The 19,528-nt window shown below is 41.5% G+C and overlaps 2 protein-coding genes and 1 non-coding gene across 3 annotated transcripts in view; 2 read left to right on the top strand and 1 right to left on the bottom strand.

Annotated features, from left to right (window-relative positions):
* SLC25A12 (solute carrier family 25 member 12) overlaps positions 1-278 on the bottom strand; it is a 201,543-nt gene extending 201,265 nt beyond the window's left edge. Inside the window, exon 1 of the mRNA XM_029934380.1 lies at positions 131-278. Coding sequence (XP_029790240.1) covers positions 131-148 — 18 coding nt within the window. The 5' untranslated portion in view covers positions 149-278. The remainder of the gene's footprint in view (positions 1-130) is intronic.
* Positions 279-420: 142 nt separating this feature from the next.
* METAP1D (methionyl aminopeptidase type 1D, mitochondrial) overlaps positions 421-19,528 on the top strand; it is an 83,365-nt gene continuing 64,257 nt past the window's right edge. Inside the window, exon 1 of the mRNA XM_029934378.1 lies at positions 421-469. Within this exon, the coding sequence (XP_029790238.1) occupies positions 430-469 (40 nt within the window). The 5' untranslated portion in view covers positions 421-429. The remainder of the gene's footprint in view (positions 470-19,528) is intronic.
* Positions 1,681-1,784, top strand: LOC115288763. Its single transcript, XR_003907167.1, has one exon. It is a non-coding gene; the product is annotated as a U6 spliceosomal RNA (small nuclear RNA).

The following is a 19,528-nucleotide window of genomic DNA, read 5'->3' as shown; positions in this document are numbered from 1 at the left end:
AAATTGTAACAGAGTGGCCGACGATGCAAAGTGCTACGTTGAACGCTAGACTGTGCTTTATTTTTTCCTCCCAAGTTCACTTTCCATGCACCAAAATGTTGATGCTACAAATACTGGATGCCACGCTTACCTGACAGCCTTCTTCCATCGCACCTGGGCACGGGGGTTCTGAGGAAGCGCGCGAACCGTGGCTGGAGCCCGCCTCTCGCGGCCGGAGCGGGTTCGGCGGGCCGCGGGTTCCCCGGCCAGCCCCAGTGCGGGAGCCGCTTTGCTGCCGGGGTTCCCGCAGTCAGCCCCCCGCGCGCACGCGCGCTCCCCCCGGGGCGGCCCCGGCTCCTCCAGTCTTCGGCAGGGCTGCGACTGGACAGCGCCGGCGGGCGGGGCGGGGCGGCTAGGGAGTTGCTCCGCGACCACGTGACCGGCACTAACATGGCGGCCCCCAGCGGCGTCTACCTGCTCGTCCGCAGAGGTAAGCACCTGGAGGACAGCCCCGTGGGGGATTGCACGGTAGCTCACTCGCTAAGCACTCGGGCTCAAAGGGTTACACACCGGCGCTCCGACATCTTGGCCCACACTATGTACTTTCAGTTCTACCGATACGCGCAGGCACACAGGCTGACACATTGACACGCCGCAGGAACAGATAGACACATTTGTTCACTCGTCGCTTGCCTAGACTCCGTCACTGCCTGGCTTCTCTGCGCCGTCACTCCTTGAGATTTATGAAACATTATTTTAAGTTTTCCCCCACGTCAGTTATCTGATTCACGATACACCTGTGGTAACTCTAAAATGTGCCTGGATACCCAGTTGCCAGAGAGAAAACAGTTGGTGTTTGTTGTATCTGTTGACCTGATACAACACGTCTTTTGGGAAACTTGCAAATTGTGATTATTCCCTTACAGGACTTAGAGTTAAGAAGAGAAAGTATGTCTGGATACCTCTTAGTAAGCGGTATCCTTGCGTGATCTTAGTGGTGGTGAGATTTTAGTAAACGTGCAAATACTTGTGCAGGTAAATAGAGAAATTCTTGTTGGATTTGAACTAGTTTCTGAATCTCGGTTAGAAAGAACTAGGAAGTTGTTTCAAGGACTGGGAAAGAGGAGAGCTAACATATTTTGAGGGACTGCCTAGGTGTCAGGTCCTGTGAGGCAAACGTTGTTTTCACAGTAAATAGCTACCATGTATTAAGTGCTTTTTAAATACATAATACTGTGTCAGCACTTTACATATGCTAGCCACCTTTTAAAAAATGTTTATTTTTGTGAGAGAAGCAGGGGGAGGGGCAGAGAGAGAGGGGGGGGTAGCCTGAGGATCCGAAGCGGGCCCCTCCCACGAAGCTGAGCTCTTCACCTGAGCTGAAGTCCTAAGCTTAGCCGACTGAGCCACCAGGGCACCACTGCTAGATACCTTTTAAAACCTAATGAACTAGTGAGCTAGTCCTCTCTTTGGCAGCACATATACTAAAATTTGAGGGGCGCCTGGGTGGCTCAGTGGGTTAAGCCTCCAACTTCGGCTCAGGTCAGATCTCACGTTCGTGGGTTCGAGCCCCGCGTCAGGCTCTGTGCTGACAGCTAGCTCAGAGCTTGGAGCCTGCTTCCAGTTCTGTGTCTCCTTCTCTCTCTCTGCCCCTCCTCCTCTCATGCTCTGTCTCTCTCTGTATCCAAAATAAATAAAACATTTTAGAAAATTAAAAAATAAATAAAATTGGAATGATACAGGGAAGATTAACATGGCCCCTGGGCAAGGATGATATGCACATTCTTAAAATGTTCCATATTTTTTGGAATTAAAATTTTTAAAAATTAATATTTATTTATTTTTGAGAGACACCGACAGAGCATGAGCAGGGGAAGGACAGAGAGAGAGGGAGACACAGAATCTGAAGCAGGCTCCAGGCTCTGAGCTGTCAGTACAGAACCTGACACAGGGCTCCAACTCACAAACCATGATATCATGACCTGAGCTGAAGTTGGAGGCTTAACTGACTGAGCCATCCAGACGTGCCTAAAATTAAAAAAATATTTTTTAATAAAACCCTACGAGTTAGGCATTACTCCCTGTTTGCAGATGAGAAAAGTGAGGCAGTGACTAAGGTCACACAGATTGTGAGAGGCAAAACGGGATTTGAAATGACCATTTTTTAAAAAGCTCATTCCTCTGCACTGCATGGCATGGTCTCTCCATACGAGTCAGTATACAACATTCAGATGAGACGGAAAGTATGACAAGTGTGTGAAAAGTAAGAGGAAGATGTTTTTAGAGAGGAAGGGGGTTGGTTGGCAGACGGACCTCAGTATTTCAGTGTTAGTGGAGATGAGTAAGGACCCACAGGAAGATTTGCAGTGAGAGATACGTATGAAGAAGGTGATGGAAGCAGTATTTTGGACTAGTTGGATGGAAGAGTGGAAGTCAACCTGAGAGTGCAGCCTTGTGAAAAGAGGCCCAATTTACATCTCTTAAGATCTGGGCTCCAGGCCAAGCTCTGTTTACTAATCAGGTTATTTTTCTGTTTCCTCTTTTGGCAAGAAATAATGGTGTTTAGACTTTTTTGTTTGCTGCAGTAATGGTGAAGAGGATTTGGGGAGATAGTCAAGGTGGAGGAGAAACCAAAACACACATACATGTATATTATAAGTATACACATATGTATGTGTGTATGTATGTAATCCATGCAGGTTACAGAAAAAACATATTAATCTCTTTTTTTTTTGTCATTTGTACAAACACATACACTTATTTTGACAGATGGTGGGGAAATCTTGGGAAAGGATGCTAAGAGGAAACCAGGTCAGGTTATTGGTTCCTATAACCCATGTCACTATATCCCACAGCGCTCCAACAACTAAAAGAAGGATCTTCTCATTAGAACAGAGAGAGGAAAAAAAAAGACAAGGGAAAGAAAATGTGTCATCAGGAAGAGATTTAGGGGAAAGGTCCTTTCCTTTAGGGGAAAGGTCCCCTTTATGGACTATCCATAATTAGTTTTAAATTACAGAGAGGTTGTCACAAGACAACCTGGTACAAACCACCTGCTCCCCAGCTCTCAGGGTGGAAAACGAAGAGTAAATTCATGAAGGCTCCTCTCCTCTCTTGTCCTCCTTTTCACACTCTTAAATTGATGTAAATCAATTCGCTATAAGTCTTTCTGTGTCAGGGTTTATCATTAGCATGTGTGTGCATCTTTCCCTCCTGGAAAATAGGAAGAAGACATGTTTTTAACCTCTTAAGAAGGACATGAGGTTTTTCTGATGGCTCTCCAGCTCACTGTAAACCTCCTCTCAGCATTCCTACTCGTAACTAGATTGTTAATTCTTGTTCAGCAGGAATTATGTCTTGTATGTCTATTTTAACAAGCAAATAACTGGGTCAAAGTTATACTCACTAAACTTGCTGAATTGAGAGGCTATTAAGACTTGTTCTCTTCCATCATGGGTCAAGGGATGGTTAGAAACTATGAGTACTGACATTGGAAAGGAGAAAGGACAGGTCAGTCTCTTGGAACCAAGATATAAGGTAACAAGAGCCTTTTAAGGTGACAGTATTCCCTGGCATCAGCACTGGCAGTAAATCCCAGATCACAGTACATAGTCCTTGTCCCCAGGCACCAGGAACTCTTCCTTGCTTAGTCTTTCACTCCCAGTCTCCCCTTCTAGAATCCTTGTTTCAGCTCCTGAGGCCACTCCGAAGTCCCTTGGTGTGGGAAAGAATGGGGGAGCAAGTAAGTGGGGCATACTTTCTTTTTTACTCTTTGATCACTTTTATGAGCCAGTCTCTACTTCCTGGCTTGTCTTCTATCTCTCTGATTTTCCCAGACTTTCACTAGGCTCTATCTATTGTTGGGTTTCTAAACATCATTACTCCCCAGGATTCTGTCCTAATGCCTTATCCCTGGTTTCTCTATCTGTTGTCATCAAACAAACTTATCTACCTCAACGAATGTCAAATCTAGATGGTTTTTTAAAAATGAACAGAGGGGCACCTGGGTGGCTCAGTTGGTTAAGCGTCCAACTTCGGCTCAGGTCATGATCTGACGGTTCATGGGTTCGAGCGCCTTGGCAGGCTATGTGCTGACAGCTAGCTCAGAGCCTAGAGCCTGTCTTCAGATCCTGTGACTCCTCTCTCTGACCCTCCCCTGCTAACGCTGTTTCTCTCTCTCTCTCTCTGAAAAATAAATAAAAACATTAAAAAAAAAAAAGGAACAGAGTATCTGCTGGAACTGGGCACCAGCCCTCAATGCCAGCTCTATGTTGGGCATCTTTTCCTAGATGTCTCATAGGCCCCTTAAACTTAACAGATCCAACATGAAAATGAGTATTTGTCTACACATCTTCTTCTCCTGTGCCTGTATAGACTCTGTCTCCATTAATGGTATTACCATCTAGTCAGTATCTAAGTGAATACATTTGAGTTCTCTTGGTTCCCACCATTTCTTTTCATTTCTCTGTCCAATGAGTCAGTAAATCCCATTTCCTTTATTTATTTATTTATTTATTTAGAGAACACTAACAGGGGAGGGTCAGGTAGAGAATCTTAAGCAGGCTCTGTGCCATCAGTGCAGAGCCTGACATTGGACTCAAACTTCCGAACTGTGAGATCATGACCTGATCTGAGATCAAGAGTTGGACCCTTAATCGACTGAGCCATACAGGTGCCTCTTTATTTAATTTATTTTTAATTCAAGTGTCATTAACATACAGTAGTTTGTTAGTTTAGGGTGTACAATATAATGATCCAACAATTCTATACATTACTCAGTGCTCATCACAGTTAAGTGTACTCTGAATCCTAGTAAGTCCCATTTCTTGGATCCCTCCAGTTTTCCGTGTGGTCTCAGTACAAGTCTTTACCATTCTCTAGTTAGACAGGGCCTTTATAATTGGTCTCTACCTCAGTCCATTCTCTTCCCCACAGCTACAGTTATTTCTCTAAAATCCTGATCTGATTATGATGCTTCCATGCTGAAAAACTTCTGGGAACTCTTCATTGCTGAAATAAAGTCTGAATCCCTTAGCACGCAAAGCCAACTCCATCACAGCCTGGCCTCACTTTATCTTTTCAGCCTCATCTCCTGTCAGTCCCCTATCCTCATATCTCTCTGCTGAGGTTTACCACTGTATGCCTCTTTGTGCTCCTGCAGTGTCCTTTTTCAGCTGACAACCATTCATCCTTCAAGGCCACACAGAAGTGCCATCTCTCCTTTGACCTTCCTTCACTTCTGCCCAGCCAAACTAACCCACTCTGCTCATATAGCACTTGAGGCGTCCCTTCACCAAAACACTTGTCACCTAGCATCAAAGTATGCACTCTTCTCTAAAGTTTACACCTTTATTTCCCCACTAGAATGGGAGCTTCTTACGGGCCTATCTTACCTTCTTCATCTATCTCCCCAAAGCCTGGAGCACAGTGTCTCCACATAGTAAGTATTCAGTTTCATAACTGAATGAAAACCGTTTCAGAATGCAACTTCCTATAGAAATATTTGTTCACAGGAGTTGTCTGATAGGCCTAAAGAGGAATTATCTCAAAATCTCAGTTTTCTTCACGTAACAGGCCTGCCTAGGTAGTGATTTGCTTTCTTCCTTCATTCTTCCTTCTTTTCTTCTTTCCTATTTTCCTTCCTTCCTTCTCTTTCTTTTTTATATTTCATCTCTCTTTAAGAATAATTTAAGGCAATTTTACTTCTGCATATCTTTTGTAGCAACTATGAGAATTTCCATTCCAGGTGATAGACTTATAATTAGAAAAAAAGAAGCTGAAATGGGGGAAGGGAAGAAATCTAAAAGAGAAATGCTTGAAGTTTAAGCAATGTAGCTATGGGAGAGGTGAAGGACACTGAGGGAAGTAAACCCTTATCCCTAAACACTACCCTGCTGTCCTTCCACAAGCCATGTGGAAGTAGCTGAAGCTGTGAGAGGAGAGGGAGCAGACTGTTGGCGAGTCTGGCATAGACTCTAAGTAAGGCACGGCTGCAGGGTGTGTGACGTAGTTTGGCCTTTCCAGAGGGCTGTGTGGCAATGTCTGTCAAATGTAAGATACACATGCCTTTTACCTAACAATTCTGCTTTTAGGAATTTATCCTAAGAGAACAATAGGATGAGTACGAAAAGGTGTCTGAAGAAGATTTTATGTTGGTAATATTGGACAGGATCTGAAACGTACATTGGTAGGGGAGTGGCTACATAAATTGTGGTGTGTCCATGCATGCTGCTGCATTTAACGGCTGCATAGCACCTGTTAAAAAAGATGATGTCAATATACTGTAGACTTAAATAGTCATTGACACATGTATTTTTTTTAACATTTTATTTATTCTGAGAGAGAGAGAAAGAGCATGAGCAGGGGAGTGGCAGAGAGAAGGAGGGACAGAGGATCTAGAGCAGGCTCTGCACTGACAGGCTGACAGCAGCAAGCTGGGTGTGGGCCTTGAGCTCACAAACCACGAGATCATGACCTGAGCCAGTCGGACACTCAACCGACTGAGCCACACAGGTGCCCCGTCATTGACACATGTTGAGGAAAAGAAGGCAGGGTATAGAACATTGTATTCCATCTTTGCTTTCTTTTTTTTTTTATGTCTTTTATTTATTTTTGAGAGACAAAGAGAGACAGTGCGAGCAGGGGAGGGTCAGAGAGAGAGGAAGACACAGAATCTGAAACAGGCTCCAGGCTCTGAGCTAGCTGTCAGCACAGAGCCCGACACGGGGCTCGAACCCTCAAACCGTGAGATCATGACCTGAGCCAAAGCCGGCCGCTTAACCGACTGAGCCACCCAGGTGCCCCCCCATCTTTGCTTTCTTATGTGTATATATGCACAAAGTGATATCGAGAATAATGTTCACCCAAATGTTCATAACTGTTATTTCTAGATGATAAGATTAGACTGATTTTTACTTTTCTGTACTTGATGTGTTTGAATTTTATATATCAAGCATTTTTATCATCTAAATACGGTATAATATATCCAATAGAATATTTATATTGTTATTCATTACTATAAATTAAGATGCATGTAATGCTTCTAATATTTTATTTTGTTTTGTTTTAGCTTAACAAATGTAAAAAATATTTACAAGTGCCCCTCTTCATTTGTGACTCTAAGGCCATCAACTCTTCCACTGAGAATTCTCTTACAATAGTGGTTTTTCAAAAATTTAACCTCCAGGAAGTACTGTACGATTTTTAAAAATATTTTTTAAAATATTTTTATAAATATTTATTTTTGAGAGAGAGAGAGACAGACAGAGTGTGAATGTGGTAGGGGCAGAGAGAGAGGGAGACAGAGTCCAAAGTAGGTTCCAGGCTCTGAGCTGTCAGCACAGAGTCTGACGTGGGGCTTAAACTCAGGAACCGCAAGATCATGACCTTAGCTGAAGTTGGATACTTAACCGACTGAGCCACCCAGGTGCCCCTAAGATTTTTTTTAAAGTTTATTTATTTTGGGAAAGAGAGCAAGCACAAGTGGGTGAAGGGCAGCAAAAGCAGAAGAGAGAGAGAATCCTAGGCAGGCTCCACACTGTCAGTGCATAGCCTGATGTGGGGCTCAAACTCACAAACCATGAGATCATGACCTAAGCAGAAATCAGATGCTTAACTGACTGAGCTATCCAGGCACTCCATGAATTAAGGATAGTACTTTAAACTTTTGTCAAATGACCTGAGATTCTTACTACTTGTATAGCTTCTGTAGGAAAATATATTTTCAACTTTGCCAAACAAAGTCAGAATTAAGTTTTGGAATGCAGTCTGTGTGCAATTTCAAAAATGCTAATGTAATAAGGAGTTTCCTGTGACTTAAAATCTATTCAGGTTGATAGCCAGAGAATGAAATGGATTTTTGCTATATGATATTTTTTTAACAAATACCTTCCAACCCTATTATAATATGGCTTGTGGTAGACGCATAGATTAAGACATACTTAATAATCAAATTATGGCCCTAAATTCTCTCCAGTCAGACATCCCTAAAGCCATATAGGCTCCTCTGCTTATCTTCTGCTGGAAACAGCCTATAACACAGATAGTTCCTGTCTCCCACTGAAATTTTAAAGTGTTGTGCACAGTGAAGGACATGCAGACTCTCAATGAAGAATACTTGTAGTCATTAAAAAAAAAAAAAAAAAGATGTTGACCTGTATCTGTTGACATGGAATGATGTCCACGGCATCTGTTGTCTGGAAAAAGCAATTATAGACGAGTTTAATATAATCCCATTTTGTAGAATAAAACACCAGTATTTTCATGTGTGTCTAAGTGTATAACATACAGAGAGAGAAAATGGGTAAATATTCTGAATATTCAGTTTTCTGAAGTGCCCACTTTCCTCAAATGTTGGAAATCTTTGAAAATGCAGAGTGGATACACATACCTTAAGGCATTTGGCAAGGAAGGGCGGGGAATGATATGTATGCAGAGCATCACTTGAACATCTTATTTTCCAGTTAGAATAGCTTTTTCTTGTGGAGATTTTCTTTTTTAGCTCTTGAATATGGAGAACTTCAAACACACACAAAAGTAGACCAAGCTGTAAGATAAACTCCCACCTATTTGTCACCTCGTTATAATGACCACCTCTTACAGCAGCTCTTGTTTTGTCTTTACCTCTAGCCACTCTCTCCCCAAAACTGGATTATTTTGAAACACATCCCAGGTATATAATTTCATCCATAGGTTTTTCATCACGTATCTCAAAAGACAGGGAGCCCTTTTTATTTTCTTCATATATTGTACTTACCAGCTCTAGAATTTTTGATTGGTTCTTTTCTTATCATTTCCATTTCTCTGTTGAGATTCCCCAGCGGTTCACTCGTCATGCCCATCTTTTCCAGCCAGTACTTGAACATGCATATTTTTACTAGCCATTTTAAAACCCTTATCTGTTAATTTTGTCACCTAGGTGATCTCAGGGTCTGTTTCTGTTTTACTGACAGCTTGGTTTCTTGTACTCTAAGCCATTTCTTTTTATTTACAGTTTGCATTCAATGCAGATCAATTCTCTAATATGAGATGTTACTGTGAATCAAACCATAACTACACAAACACAATATACAGTCCGAAAGATGTAGAGCTCTGAGAAAAATAGGAAACAAAAGGGAATGTAGTAGCTTGAGATCTGTTGGACAGAGTTGTAGATTCCTGAAGAGGGGGAAAATGACTTTGGTTTATCAAGAGTACTGTTCAGATTAGATAATGGAACATCGAAGCATCAGTGTGGGACCAGGCACACAAAAGACCTTAGGGAGGGTCTACTTTTAGAAAGCATTCTGTACATTGAGTCAGTTGTGGAAAGATTTACTTACCAGAGTCAGGCCCACTTTAGGTTTAGGATCAGGTTCTAACCTTCTAAAAATACTGACTGAGAACAGAAAGTGCTCCAATTATGGGTATTCCGATTGTGTTTTTTAAAAATTTACAGAAAGAGTATAGAAGTCTTTCTGAATTTAAGGTAAAGAGGTTTACAGTTTTCACTTCCCAAATACTAGATTACAGTTTTGGCTCCTGCACATATTTGCCTTTTTTAATTTCAATGTTTGGCTATTGTACCTTCAAAACAGGTAAGTTTTTACATTGTAAGAAGTATTCAGCATATGCAGAAATAAAAAGCATTTTGAAATTAGTTAAGGTCAAGGTACTAATTCTTTAGAATCAGTTTAGCCAAATAAATCTGGTGCTCTTGTTGAATAGGAATGGGTTACAAGTATTTAAGTAAAATTTACGCATTATGCTTTGATTTGGGGTAGATTCCAATCCATGACTACCCTGGCACATGTTAATTACTATATAAAAAGTCAAATTCAATGTCAAACCCAAAGCCACAGAGGGAAGAGTTCAGTTCTCAAAGAAAACGGTGATAGCTTAACAGTGTAAAACTTTATCCAGAGTACATAGACGTTAACTTAGTACTGCTGAAACAATGCATTAAGGATTTTCAGTACCACCTAGAAGTTTCTTTTAATGTACATATAGATAGAATCTTGGAAAGCTTTTGTATTGCCTGTTTTATGCCTTAAAGATTTAATGAACCAAATGAAAATTGAATCTCTGTTCCACATTCCATCCTTTATCACTAGGTAAAGTAAAATTTATTCTCATTTTCAAAGTAGAGTTTTACATGTCCAGACATTTTAAGCCACATTAAAGTAATCATCTATTTCTTAACTAATCTTGGATGTTGTCCCTTCATATTGTATGTGAAACATCAATGGACTTAATATTGATATTCATCATCTGTTCAGACCCTTTACCTGCTCTTCACACCAATCAGATTAGGGATCATCAACACTTTCTGTGTCAATAAAATAACATGTGGAATTAGCAGATTCAATGAAGACCTGTTTTTTCCTCATCACACTGGATGTCCAGTTGCCGCTGAATTAGGTTTAGAGGATGGGGTAGTATAGGTGTTTCTTGGCTTGCGTCTCTAAACAAAATAGATATAAAAAGGAGAATGAGATTATAAGGAGACTAGCTTTTGACTGCAAACCACCACCAGTTGCCTTGATGGTGACATTAGCTGAGTTAGGGGCAACCAATGTGTTCTGGGAAGAATTACTTGAAAGTGATATAACAGTTATTGGATTTGAATAAATCTGCATGGGTAAGAGCAGTGCTAGAAGCATTAGCCCCAGTCCGAGCTTGGCCACTATCACTTTGCCCTTGTCCACTGCCTTGTCATTGGTCGTGGCACATCTCACTGGATGCTGGGCGTGTGGAGAGCCCCTGTCTTGGGGTGGGCACAGGTGAGGTCTCCTATTTTCTTTCTTGATTTTGGGTTACATTTTTCTGCTTCTTTATATGTTATCTAATATGTGATTGAATATGTGATATAATGAATAATACTGTGTACAGATTATGTTGTTTTTCTTAAACTATGTTTTGTTCTGACAGGAGTCAGAATTACTGGCAAATCTTTTTTATTCTGTCTGACTTGGTTTAATTCTTTCTTAGAGTGAATCTGTTTGTTTTGCCCTAAGCCCTAAAAAGAGTGTAGCCCTTACTCTAGTGCAGAGATCAGCATACCTTTTCTGTAGAGGGCCAGGTAGTAAATATCTTAGGCTTTGTGGATTCTGTGGTCTCTATTGCAACTATTCAATTCTGCCAATAGTGCAAAAGCAGCATAGACAGTACTAAACAAGTGAGCATAACTATATTCCAGTAAGATATTGGAAAATATTGTAAAGAATATTTTACAATAAAATATTGTAAAGCATTTATTTACAAAAACAGACAGTGAGGCAGGCCTTAATTTGTCCACCCTTGCTCTACTAATGCATGGTTCTTATTCCTAAGGCTTGGTCTTTCTGAAGTCTCAGTGAAAAGGTCTGAGCCTTTCAGCTCAGTGAGGTCTTTCCACTCTGTTTGGTCTCGGACTCCCACCTTTCTCAGCCCTGCAATCTCTCAAATCCCTGTTCACACTCAGCCTGCGGCTGCTACTGTCTGCTACACCAAGTGCCTCTTTTCCAGAACTGGCCACACAGATTCCAGCTGCGTCAGCCACTGGACCTCTGCTGCCTACCTCCCTAACTACTCGGCGGGATCCTGTGGTTGGCTCAGCTTCCCCTTCCAAATACCACAAGTGGAATGGTTTTCTCAGGCAGAACACTGGATTCACTTTGTGTATTTGTTTACCCTCAAGGTTCCCCATCTTGCATAGTTTAGTATCAAGGGCCCAAAAAGTAGCTCCTTCATACTCTGTCTAGTTAATTTAGTTGTTAAGGCAGGAGGGAATTCTAGTACCAGTTGTTTATCAACATGGCTGGAAGAGAAAATCAGGTTTGTGTGTTTTTTTAATCAGTAAGTTTAGTTTCCCATTTTTTGGTCTTTTTTTTGTATTGAAATTTATTTGTTTAAGCAGTTGGTTAGTATGTCTGCCATATGGAGCTTTCCACATTCTGGATTTTGCTGATTGTATATCTAATGGGGTCATTGAAAATGTTCCTCTGTAAACTGGCAGTTAAGATCTTAGGACTGACCTGAGTTAGGCTAGACTTTTTTTGGAGGAGGGGAAAAAGACTCTATAGCGTGTGTTGCTTTTTGTAATGTTAGTGGCCCCTGATGATCAGTACTTGGCTCCATTAATTCATTTGGAATTTGTAAAATGGCAATATTTGAATTGTCATTCCTGCTTGATTTATTAAAGAAAATGTCTACAGAGAGAAACTTTCTCATCAAGTATTTAATCACCATAATAGACCGCATCCTGGAAAGGGAAGTTAAATGCTTGATTTGTTCTCTTTATTTACCAGTTTTTAAGTAACAAGTTTATCCTCCAAAAGCACCCAATGAATTATTGTTCAGAGTAATGTGGATTTATTTTTGTTTATCTGTTTCTTTAGTTTTATGAAAGTGCATGAAAGGGTCATGCAGTGTTGAAATACAGTCCTGAAGCAGGATTACATGACTCAAGGTATAAGACCAGAAGCTATTCATAGAAGGAGCATTGTAAAAAATGAATTTAGGGAATTGTTATTGTAATTTCATGTTAGAGCAGAAGACTATAAGGTAAGAAAGGATTGAATGTCCCCCAGATCTTGTTGCAAACCCAGTCTCATGGTAATAATCCTTCACATTTTAGCAAGAGGCTCACTTATTTAAGTCTATTTAAAAAATAACTTAACATGGGGAACCTGGGTGACTTAGTCGGTTAAGCATCCAACTTCAGCTCAGGTCATGATCTCATGGTTCGTAAGTTCGAACCCTGTGTCAGGCTCTGTGCTAACACCTCTCTCTCTGTCCCTCTCCCACTCATGCTTTGTCTCTCTCCATCTCTCTAAAACAAATAAACATTAAAAAAATTTTTTAAATAACGTAACTTTTCTGAATTTCACTTTCTTCATCTGTTAAAAAAAAGGCGGGGTATAAAGTTATCTAAATCAAATGAAAATTAAGTGAGAGGACTTGTGAAAATACCTAGCACAAGAAATGTCCCTTTCCTTTTGGCAAATGTTTTCCACCCAAGAAGCAATCCCAGGCAGCTCAGAATCAGGGGAGTGGACATAGGAGTCCTGCCTAATGGGATAAGATTGTGACAATCTAAGGCTGTTTCTCGAATGTAGTGGGGAAGGAGAAAATGAACTTCCCAAATATATGCAAAATTTTATCTATATGAACAGTTTTCTGAAAGAAAATATGTATGACTTTCATTAATTTCTTAAAGTAAGATGTGATTTGGAAAAAAAAGAAGCATTTCCCTTAGATTATCAAAATTCTTGGATACTTATCCCTTGGAGAAGTGGGATGTATATCCCCTCCCCTTGAATCTAGATTGTCTTGTGACTGCTTCAACCAAAAGAAAATGGGGGAGGTAATGCTGCGTGACTTTCAAGGCTGTCATGAAAGGGGATAAAAAGGGATGCAGCCTCTACCTTGTTCACTGGAACAGTCATGCGTAGAGCCTAAGTTGTCTTGTAAGAAACCCAGCTGCCCTGGGGCGATCATGCTGTGAGAAAGCCAGGCCACTTGGGGAGCTTACTTGAAGGTGGTCTGGTCAGGAGACCTAGTTGTTGAGTCATCCCATCACAGGCACCAGACATGTGACTGAATGTGCCTTCAGATGGTTCCAGCCCTCAACCATTGAGTCATCTTCAGGCGTCAAGTCTCCTTGACTAAGGGCCTCAGACATTCATTTTTGAATTTCTGGCCCAAATAATCCATGAGCATAATTAAATCATTTGATTTTTTTTTACACTGTTAAGTTTTGATTACCTTGTTACACAGCAATAGTAACTGGAACAGGTTACAATATTTAATAGCTAGCAATAACTCAATTTTCAGTAGAAAGCCAATAAAGATCCACTTGGGAGTATATGCAGGCATATATACATACATGTCTCCACAAATCTTGAGGTGTAGGTTCTCACCAGATATTTATAATTTATTCACAGCCTCGATGAAAGTGATAATACTGACTATATGATGGCTAACATTCCACCTTTACCAAGTTTCCAGGAGAACTGAGCAAGAAAATTAACCCAAAGTCAAACTTGTCAATAGAAAAATATTCATTGAGAAAAATCGAAGTAGCAGTATTAATAACTGGGCAGAATAAAATTTAGGGCAAAAAGCATCAAACATAACAAGAGGTTCTGGGGAGCCTGGGTGGCTCAGTCAGTTAAGCCTCTGACTTCAGCTCAGGTCAGATCTCACATTCGTGGGTTCAAGCCCCGCATCAGGCTCTGTGCTGACAGCTAGCTCAGAGCCTGGAGCCTGCTTCCGGTTCTGTGTCTCCTTCTCTCTCTGCCCCTCTTCCTCTCATGCTCTGTCTCTCTCTGTATCAAAAATAAATAAAACATTAAAAGATTAAAAAAAAAAACCTAGATGTTCATGCACCTTTTCTGTTTCTACATTCACCATTATCTCAATGATTTCATCAATTCCATGATCCATTAAGCTGTCAACTCCCATAGTTATGTCTCCAGCCAAGACCTTTCTGCTAAATTCTAGGGTCATACATCCAACTTCCTACTGAACATTTTCACCTGGATGTCTAATAGACATCTCAAAATCAGTGTGTCCAAAATTCCAAAACTAGACTTATAATCTCTTCCCTAAAATTTGTTCCATTCCAAAAACATCCCTACCATAGCTGATGGTAATTTTGTCCTGTCAGTTTATCAGACCATAAACCTTTGAGTGACCCCTAGTTCCTTTCTTTCTCTCCCTCTGTATCTAATCTGTTTAAAAAATCCTGTTTAATCTGCCTTTAAGGCATACTCAGAATGCAAACATTTTTGCTCTCCCCCTACTGTTACCATCTTGAGTTGAACCACTACCGTATCTTACCTGGATTACTATCCTAATCCACTGCTGTTCTTCCTGCTTCTACCCTTGCCCTCCTTAACTCGGTTCTCAACACAACTGCCAGACTGATCTTTTCAAAATGTCAGTCAGATCGTGTCACTCTTTTGTTTAAAACTTGTTTTACTCAGAGTAAAAGCCAAAGTCCTTTAATGTTCTATATTATAAAATACAATAACAGACTAACACACTTATTTTTTACTTATTTGTCATTTTTGTGGCTTTTAACCATCTCACTCACCAGAATGCAAGTTTCATAAGGAGAAGGTGTTTTGTTTTGTTCCCAGTGTATCCCAAGTACCTAGAACAATGCCTGACACATAATAAGCTTTCCATAAAGATTTTTTGAATGGGTGAATGAAAAGTGGCTGGTTAATATTGATGCAATAAAGTTATTAATAATGAATCTTTATGAATACAAAAATGTTAAAATACAAAAAGAAAGAGCTATTAAAAGCAAAAGGATTAAACCACAATCATAGTGGGAAATTTTAGCATGCTTCTAATTTGGCAATTTCAGTAGACATAATACGGTTACTGAAGTTCAGAACGTTATAATTAGTAAATCTGACTTAATATTGAATTTGACACTTTTAACTAAAGATTGTTTTTACAGATATACAGGATAAAATTTGGTGTTATGCCACTGAAAACCAAAATAAGTTATAGAAAGAAAAATTGTATGAACCGCATTCTCTGATCACAAAGCAGTAGTGTACAAGTTAATGGAGAAGGAGAAGAAATTTGATCTACATGTTGTGGAAACACAAAAGGAACCTAGATAATGAGAAATGTGACACTAGCTCTGTAAAGGACTTGGAATCCACATTCTTGTCCTCTGTGAGTTCACAGTCCTTTAGGGAAAGCAGACATATAAGTCAGTTACTGCAACAGAGTGAGATGGATGCACAGATAGAGGTAAGCAAATGGTGCACTGGGGTCACCCAGTAGAGACTGAGGCATCTCCACCTTCACAGAGAAGACTGGGCTCTGTCCTGCTGTACAAGGAGAACCTGATCAGATGAAGGAATCTAAAGACAGAGAAGGCCTCTTGTCCAATGGCAGAGAGAGAGGGGAGAGCCTCTTCATCCTCTGGAAGCTTTGGTGTTTTAATATGGATGGTGAGAACTGGGAGTAACCAGAGGGGGTTGGAGAGGGGAGGGAGGAGAAGGTTGGAGACAGCTACTTTTGGGAGTAGAATATACAGGATTTGGGGGCTACCTGCATGGGACAGCTCAGGCACATGTGCGAGAAGGGGTGAAGATACCAGACTTCTCCCTAAGGGTTGGAGGAAATGATAGGTATGCATGTAGATAGACAATTCTTCAAGTGGGAGAGGGAAGAGAAAATTGAAGAAGCTCATTCCCCCAATGACCTTTTTTTTTTTTTTAGTTTATTTATTTATTTTGAGACAGAGAAGGAGAGAGAGTACCAGTAGGGGGTGGATAGAGAGAGGACAAGAGAGTCTCAAGCAGGCTCTGCACTGTCACTACAGATCCTGGTGTGGGGCTTGAACTCATGAACTATGAGATCATGACCTGAGACAAAGCCCAGCACTTAACCGACTGAGCCACCCAGGTGCCCCTCGCCCAATGACTTATATTTCCTTCTGTATATTTTTGCAGAGATTAGAGATGAAATGAATTAGGGGATTGGGAAATAGGAGAGGAAACTGATAAATAATAGAATTGCCCAGCAGTGTTGAGATCCAAGTGAAATTAGACACAGTGTATTTGTACTAGCCCCATTCATTGCCACTGTGTGATTTTCTCCAAATGGGCATCATCTCATGTGTGTAAGAGTGAAGGTAGATAGTGGAATTGACTGGAGTTTTCCAGATGGATGCCTTGGAAAGACCGGAGAGTAAGGGAAGTGGGTGTGGTTGGCAAGATGGGGATGGATTATGAATTCTAGAGTCTAGCCTAGTTTCCTAAGGGCCTAGACTCTGTCTATTTTGTCTGTTTCTGGGTCCATTATTATTATACTGAATAATCCAGGACGTAGAGTAAAAAGAGAAGAAGCTGTGGGAGAACGGAGAGGAGTTGTTCTAAGATGAGAATTAGAAGCAATATCAGAGAACAGGTATAGTGGGAATGAAGAATGAGAGAACTGGAAGGTTTGGGGGTAGTAGTCTGCAGTTTCACAGTGGAAGTGACTTCTGAATGTGCTCATTTAGTTTTTAGTTTAATTGAAGGAAGCAGCCTAATACATATGACAGTACAGACAGTGTAATGGGGACTATGAGAATAAGAGGAAGGAAAGCTCATTTGGAGGGGAGGTGCTCACTTCACAGAAGAAATGACCATTGAATTGGGCCTTGACAGATGAGTAAGGTGGTCAGCAAGGAGCCTGAGAGTGGGGGCATTGCCAAGGGGATGAGGCAGGGCAGTGGTGGGAAAACCTTGTGGATACAGGAACAGTTAAGATATGGCTAGAGGGTGGGGCGCCTGGGTGGCTCAGTTGGTTGAGCATCTGACTTTGTCTCAGGTCATGATCTCATGGTTCGTGGGTTCAAGCCCCACGTCGGGCTCTGTGCTGAGAGCTTGGAGCCTGGAGCCTGCTTCAGATTCTGTGTCTTCTTCTCTCTCTGCCCCTCCTCTACTCATGTTCTGTTTCTCTCTGTCTCAATAATAAATAAACAAAAAAAAGTTTTTTTTAAAGACATGGCCAGAGGGCTCTGGAATGGAGACTTTGCCTAAAGCTGTGCATTTGTGCATCTAGGAGATGAAGATTCATAATACAGGTTAGGGCCAGGTCGTGGAGAACCCTGAGGGCAAGGTTAAGGTCTACCTTACAGGCAGCAGAGTTTTTGGACAAATAATGGAAATGGTGTCTCTGTTCATATCTGTTGCTGGTGCTGTTCTGGAGGCATAGGAGAGGAAAAGCCATTGCAGTCAGTTGGGAGGTTATGGCAGAAACAGAGTGATGGGGGCCTGAGCGAGTGCAGTAACTACAGGAGGGAAAGGGAGAGATGGATGCAGGAGGAATGATTCAGGGGAGAAGTCCACAGGCTCTGAGGTTGGAAGGGGACTCCAGGAAGGAGAGGAACTGCCAAAGCAGTATATGGGGTGGCAGAAACTGAGGACCTAGTCAGGAAAAGAGGCTCAGGGGGAAGTTTCTGGATGGCCCAGTAATTTGGACCCAAAGAACTCATGGCGATTTAGACCAAAATTTTAGCAAGGGAAGGAACAGATGAAAAGTAATGGTAGTGGCTATGGAGAGGTATGGAGGTTTTTAGTTCTTTATTTAAATAACAACTTTTATCAAACTGTAACTCAGACTATACAGTTCACCTATTTAAAGTGCCCAGAGTTGTACAGCCATCACCACAGTCGATTTTACATTTCATCACCTCAAAACCAAACCTCTTACCCATTAGCAGTCTACTCCCCAAAGTCGTCCATCCCCTACCAGCCCCGGGCACCCACTAATCTACCTTCTCTCCCTATAGATTTCCCATTGTGGACCTTTCAGATAAATTGAATCACACAACATATGGTCTTTTCTGCCTGGTTTCTTTCACTCAGCATGATGTTTCCAAGCTTCATCCACGCTCTACCATGTGTCAGCGCTTCATCCCACACAGGGCTTGAGCCCATGAACCATGAGATCACAACAGGAGCTGAAGTTGGATACTTAACTGACCGAGCCACCAGGCGCACCTAAGTTTATTTTTGAGAGAGAGACAGAGAGCACAAGCAGGGAAGAGACAGAGTAAGAGGAGGACAGAGGGTCCAAAGGGGGCTCCTCCCTGACAGCAATGAGCCTGATGCGGGGCTTGAACCGACAAACTGAGACCATGACCTGAGATGAAGGCAGACACTCAACTGAGTGAGCCATGCAGGTGCTTTTGAAATATATTTCTGGTTATAAAAGTAATGAGGAAAGCTGTATAATAGTGGCTAAGAACATGGGTTCTCAAGTCAGGCTGCTTACTTTGAATCCTGATGCTGCTGTGTGCTCTTTGTGGAACCTTGGACATGTTAGTGAACCTATCTAAGCTTCAATTTCTTCGTTTTTAAAATCAGGATGAGACAAGTGCCTATCTTACTGAGCTGTTATGAGGATTTAAGAATAATGCCTGTACAGCTGCATTAGTCACCAATTGCTGTTAACAAATTACCCCAAACAATACACGTGTATAGTGTCGCAGGTTCTGAGGGCCAGGAATCTAGGTGTGGCCTAGCTGGCTTAGCAGGACCTCTCATGAGGTTGCAGGGCTCAAGACCTGTTTCTAAGCTCATTCAGGTGGCTCATAGCTGGCCTCACTTATTTGTGGAGACTTCACTTTTTTGCCACCTATGTCTCTATACATAGGACTGTTTACAACATGGCAGCCTGCTTCTTCTAGAACTGGTGATCTGTGAAAGAGAAAATCAGAGCGCCCATGATAGGATCCACTGTCTTTTATAACCTAATCTCAGAAGTGACTTCCATCACTCCTACCATATGCTATTGATCACATAAAACAGCACAGTGTAGCAGACCAGGGTGTGAATGCCAGGAGGCTGGGTCATTGGGGACCATCTACCAATGGCTCTCAACACAGTACATGACACATAATAAGCCTTTGCCAACTATTCATAGTGATAGTATTAGGTATTATGAAGAGGGCACTCGGTGGCTCAGTCGGTTGGTGTTGTCCCTTGATTCTGGCTCTGGTCATGAGTTCATGGTCATGAGATCAAGCCCTGCATGGAACTCTGCACTGACAGCATGGAGCCTGCTTGCG

The sequence above is a fragment of the Suricata suricatta genome, chromosome 3, assembly GCF_006229205.1.
Source record: "Suricata suricatta isolate VVHF042 chromosome 3, meerkat_22Aug2017_6uvM2_HiC, whole genome shotgun sequence".
Lineage (NCBI taxonomy): Eukaryota > Metazoa > Chordata > Mammalia > Carnivora > Herpestidae > Suricata > Suricata suricatta.
The sequence above is the reverse complement of the archived record's forward strand: the minus strand, read 5'-3'. Positions and strand labels throughout refer to the sequence as shown.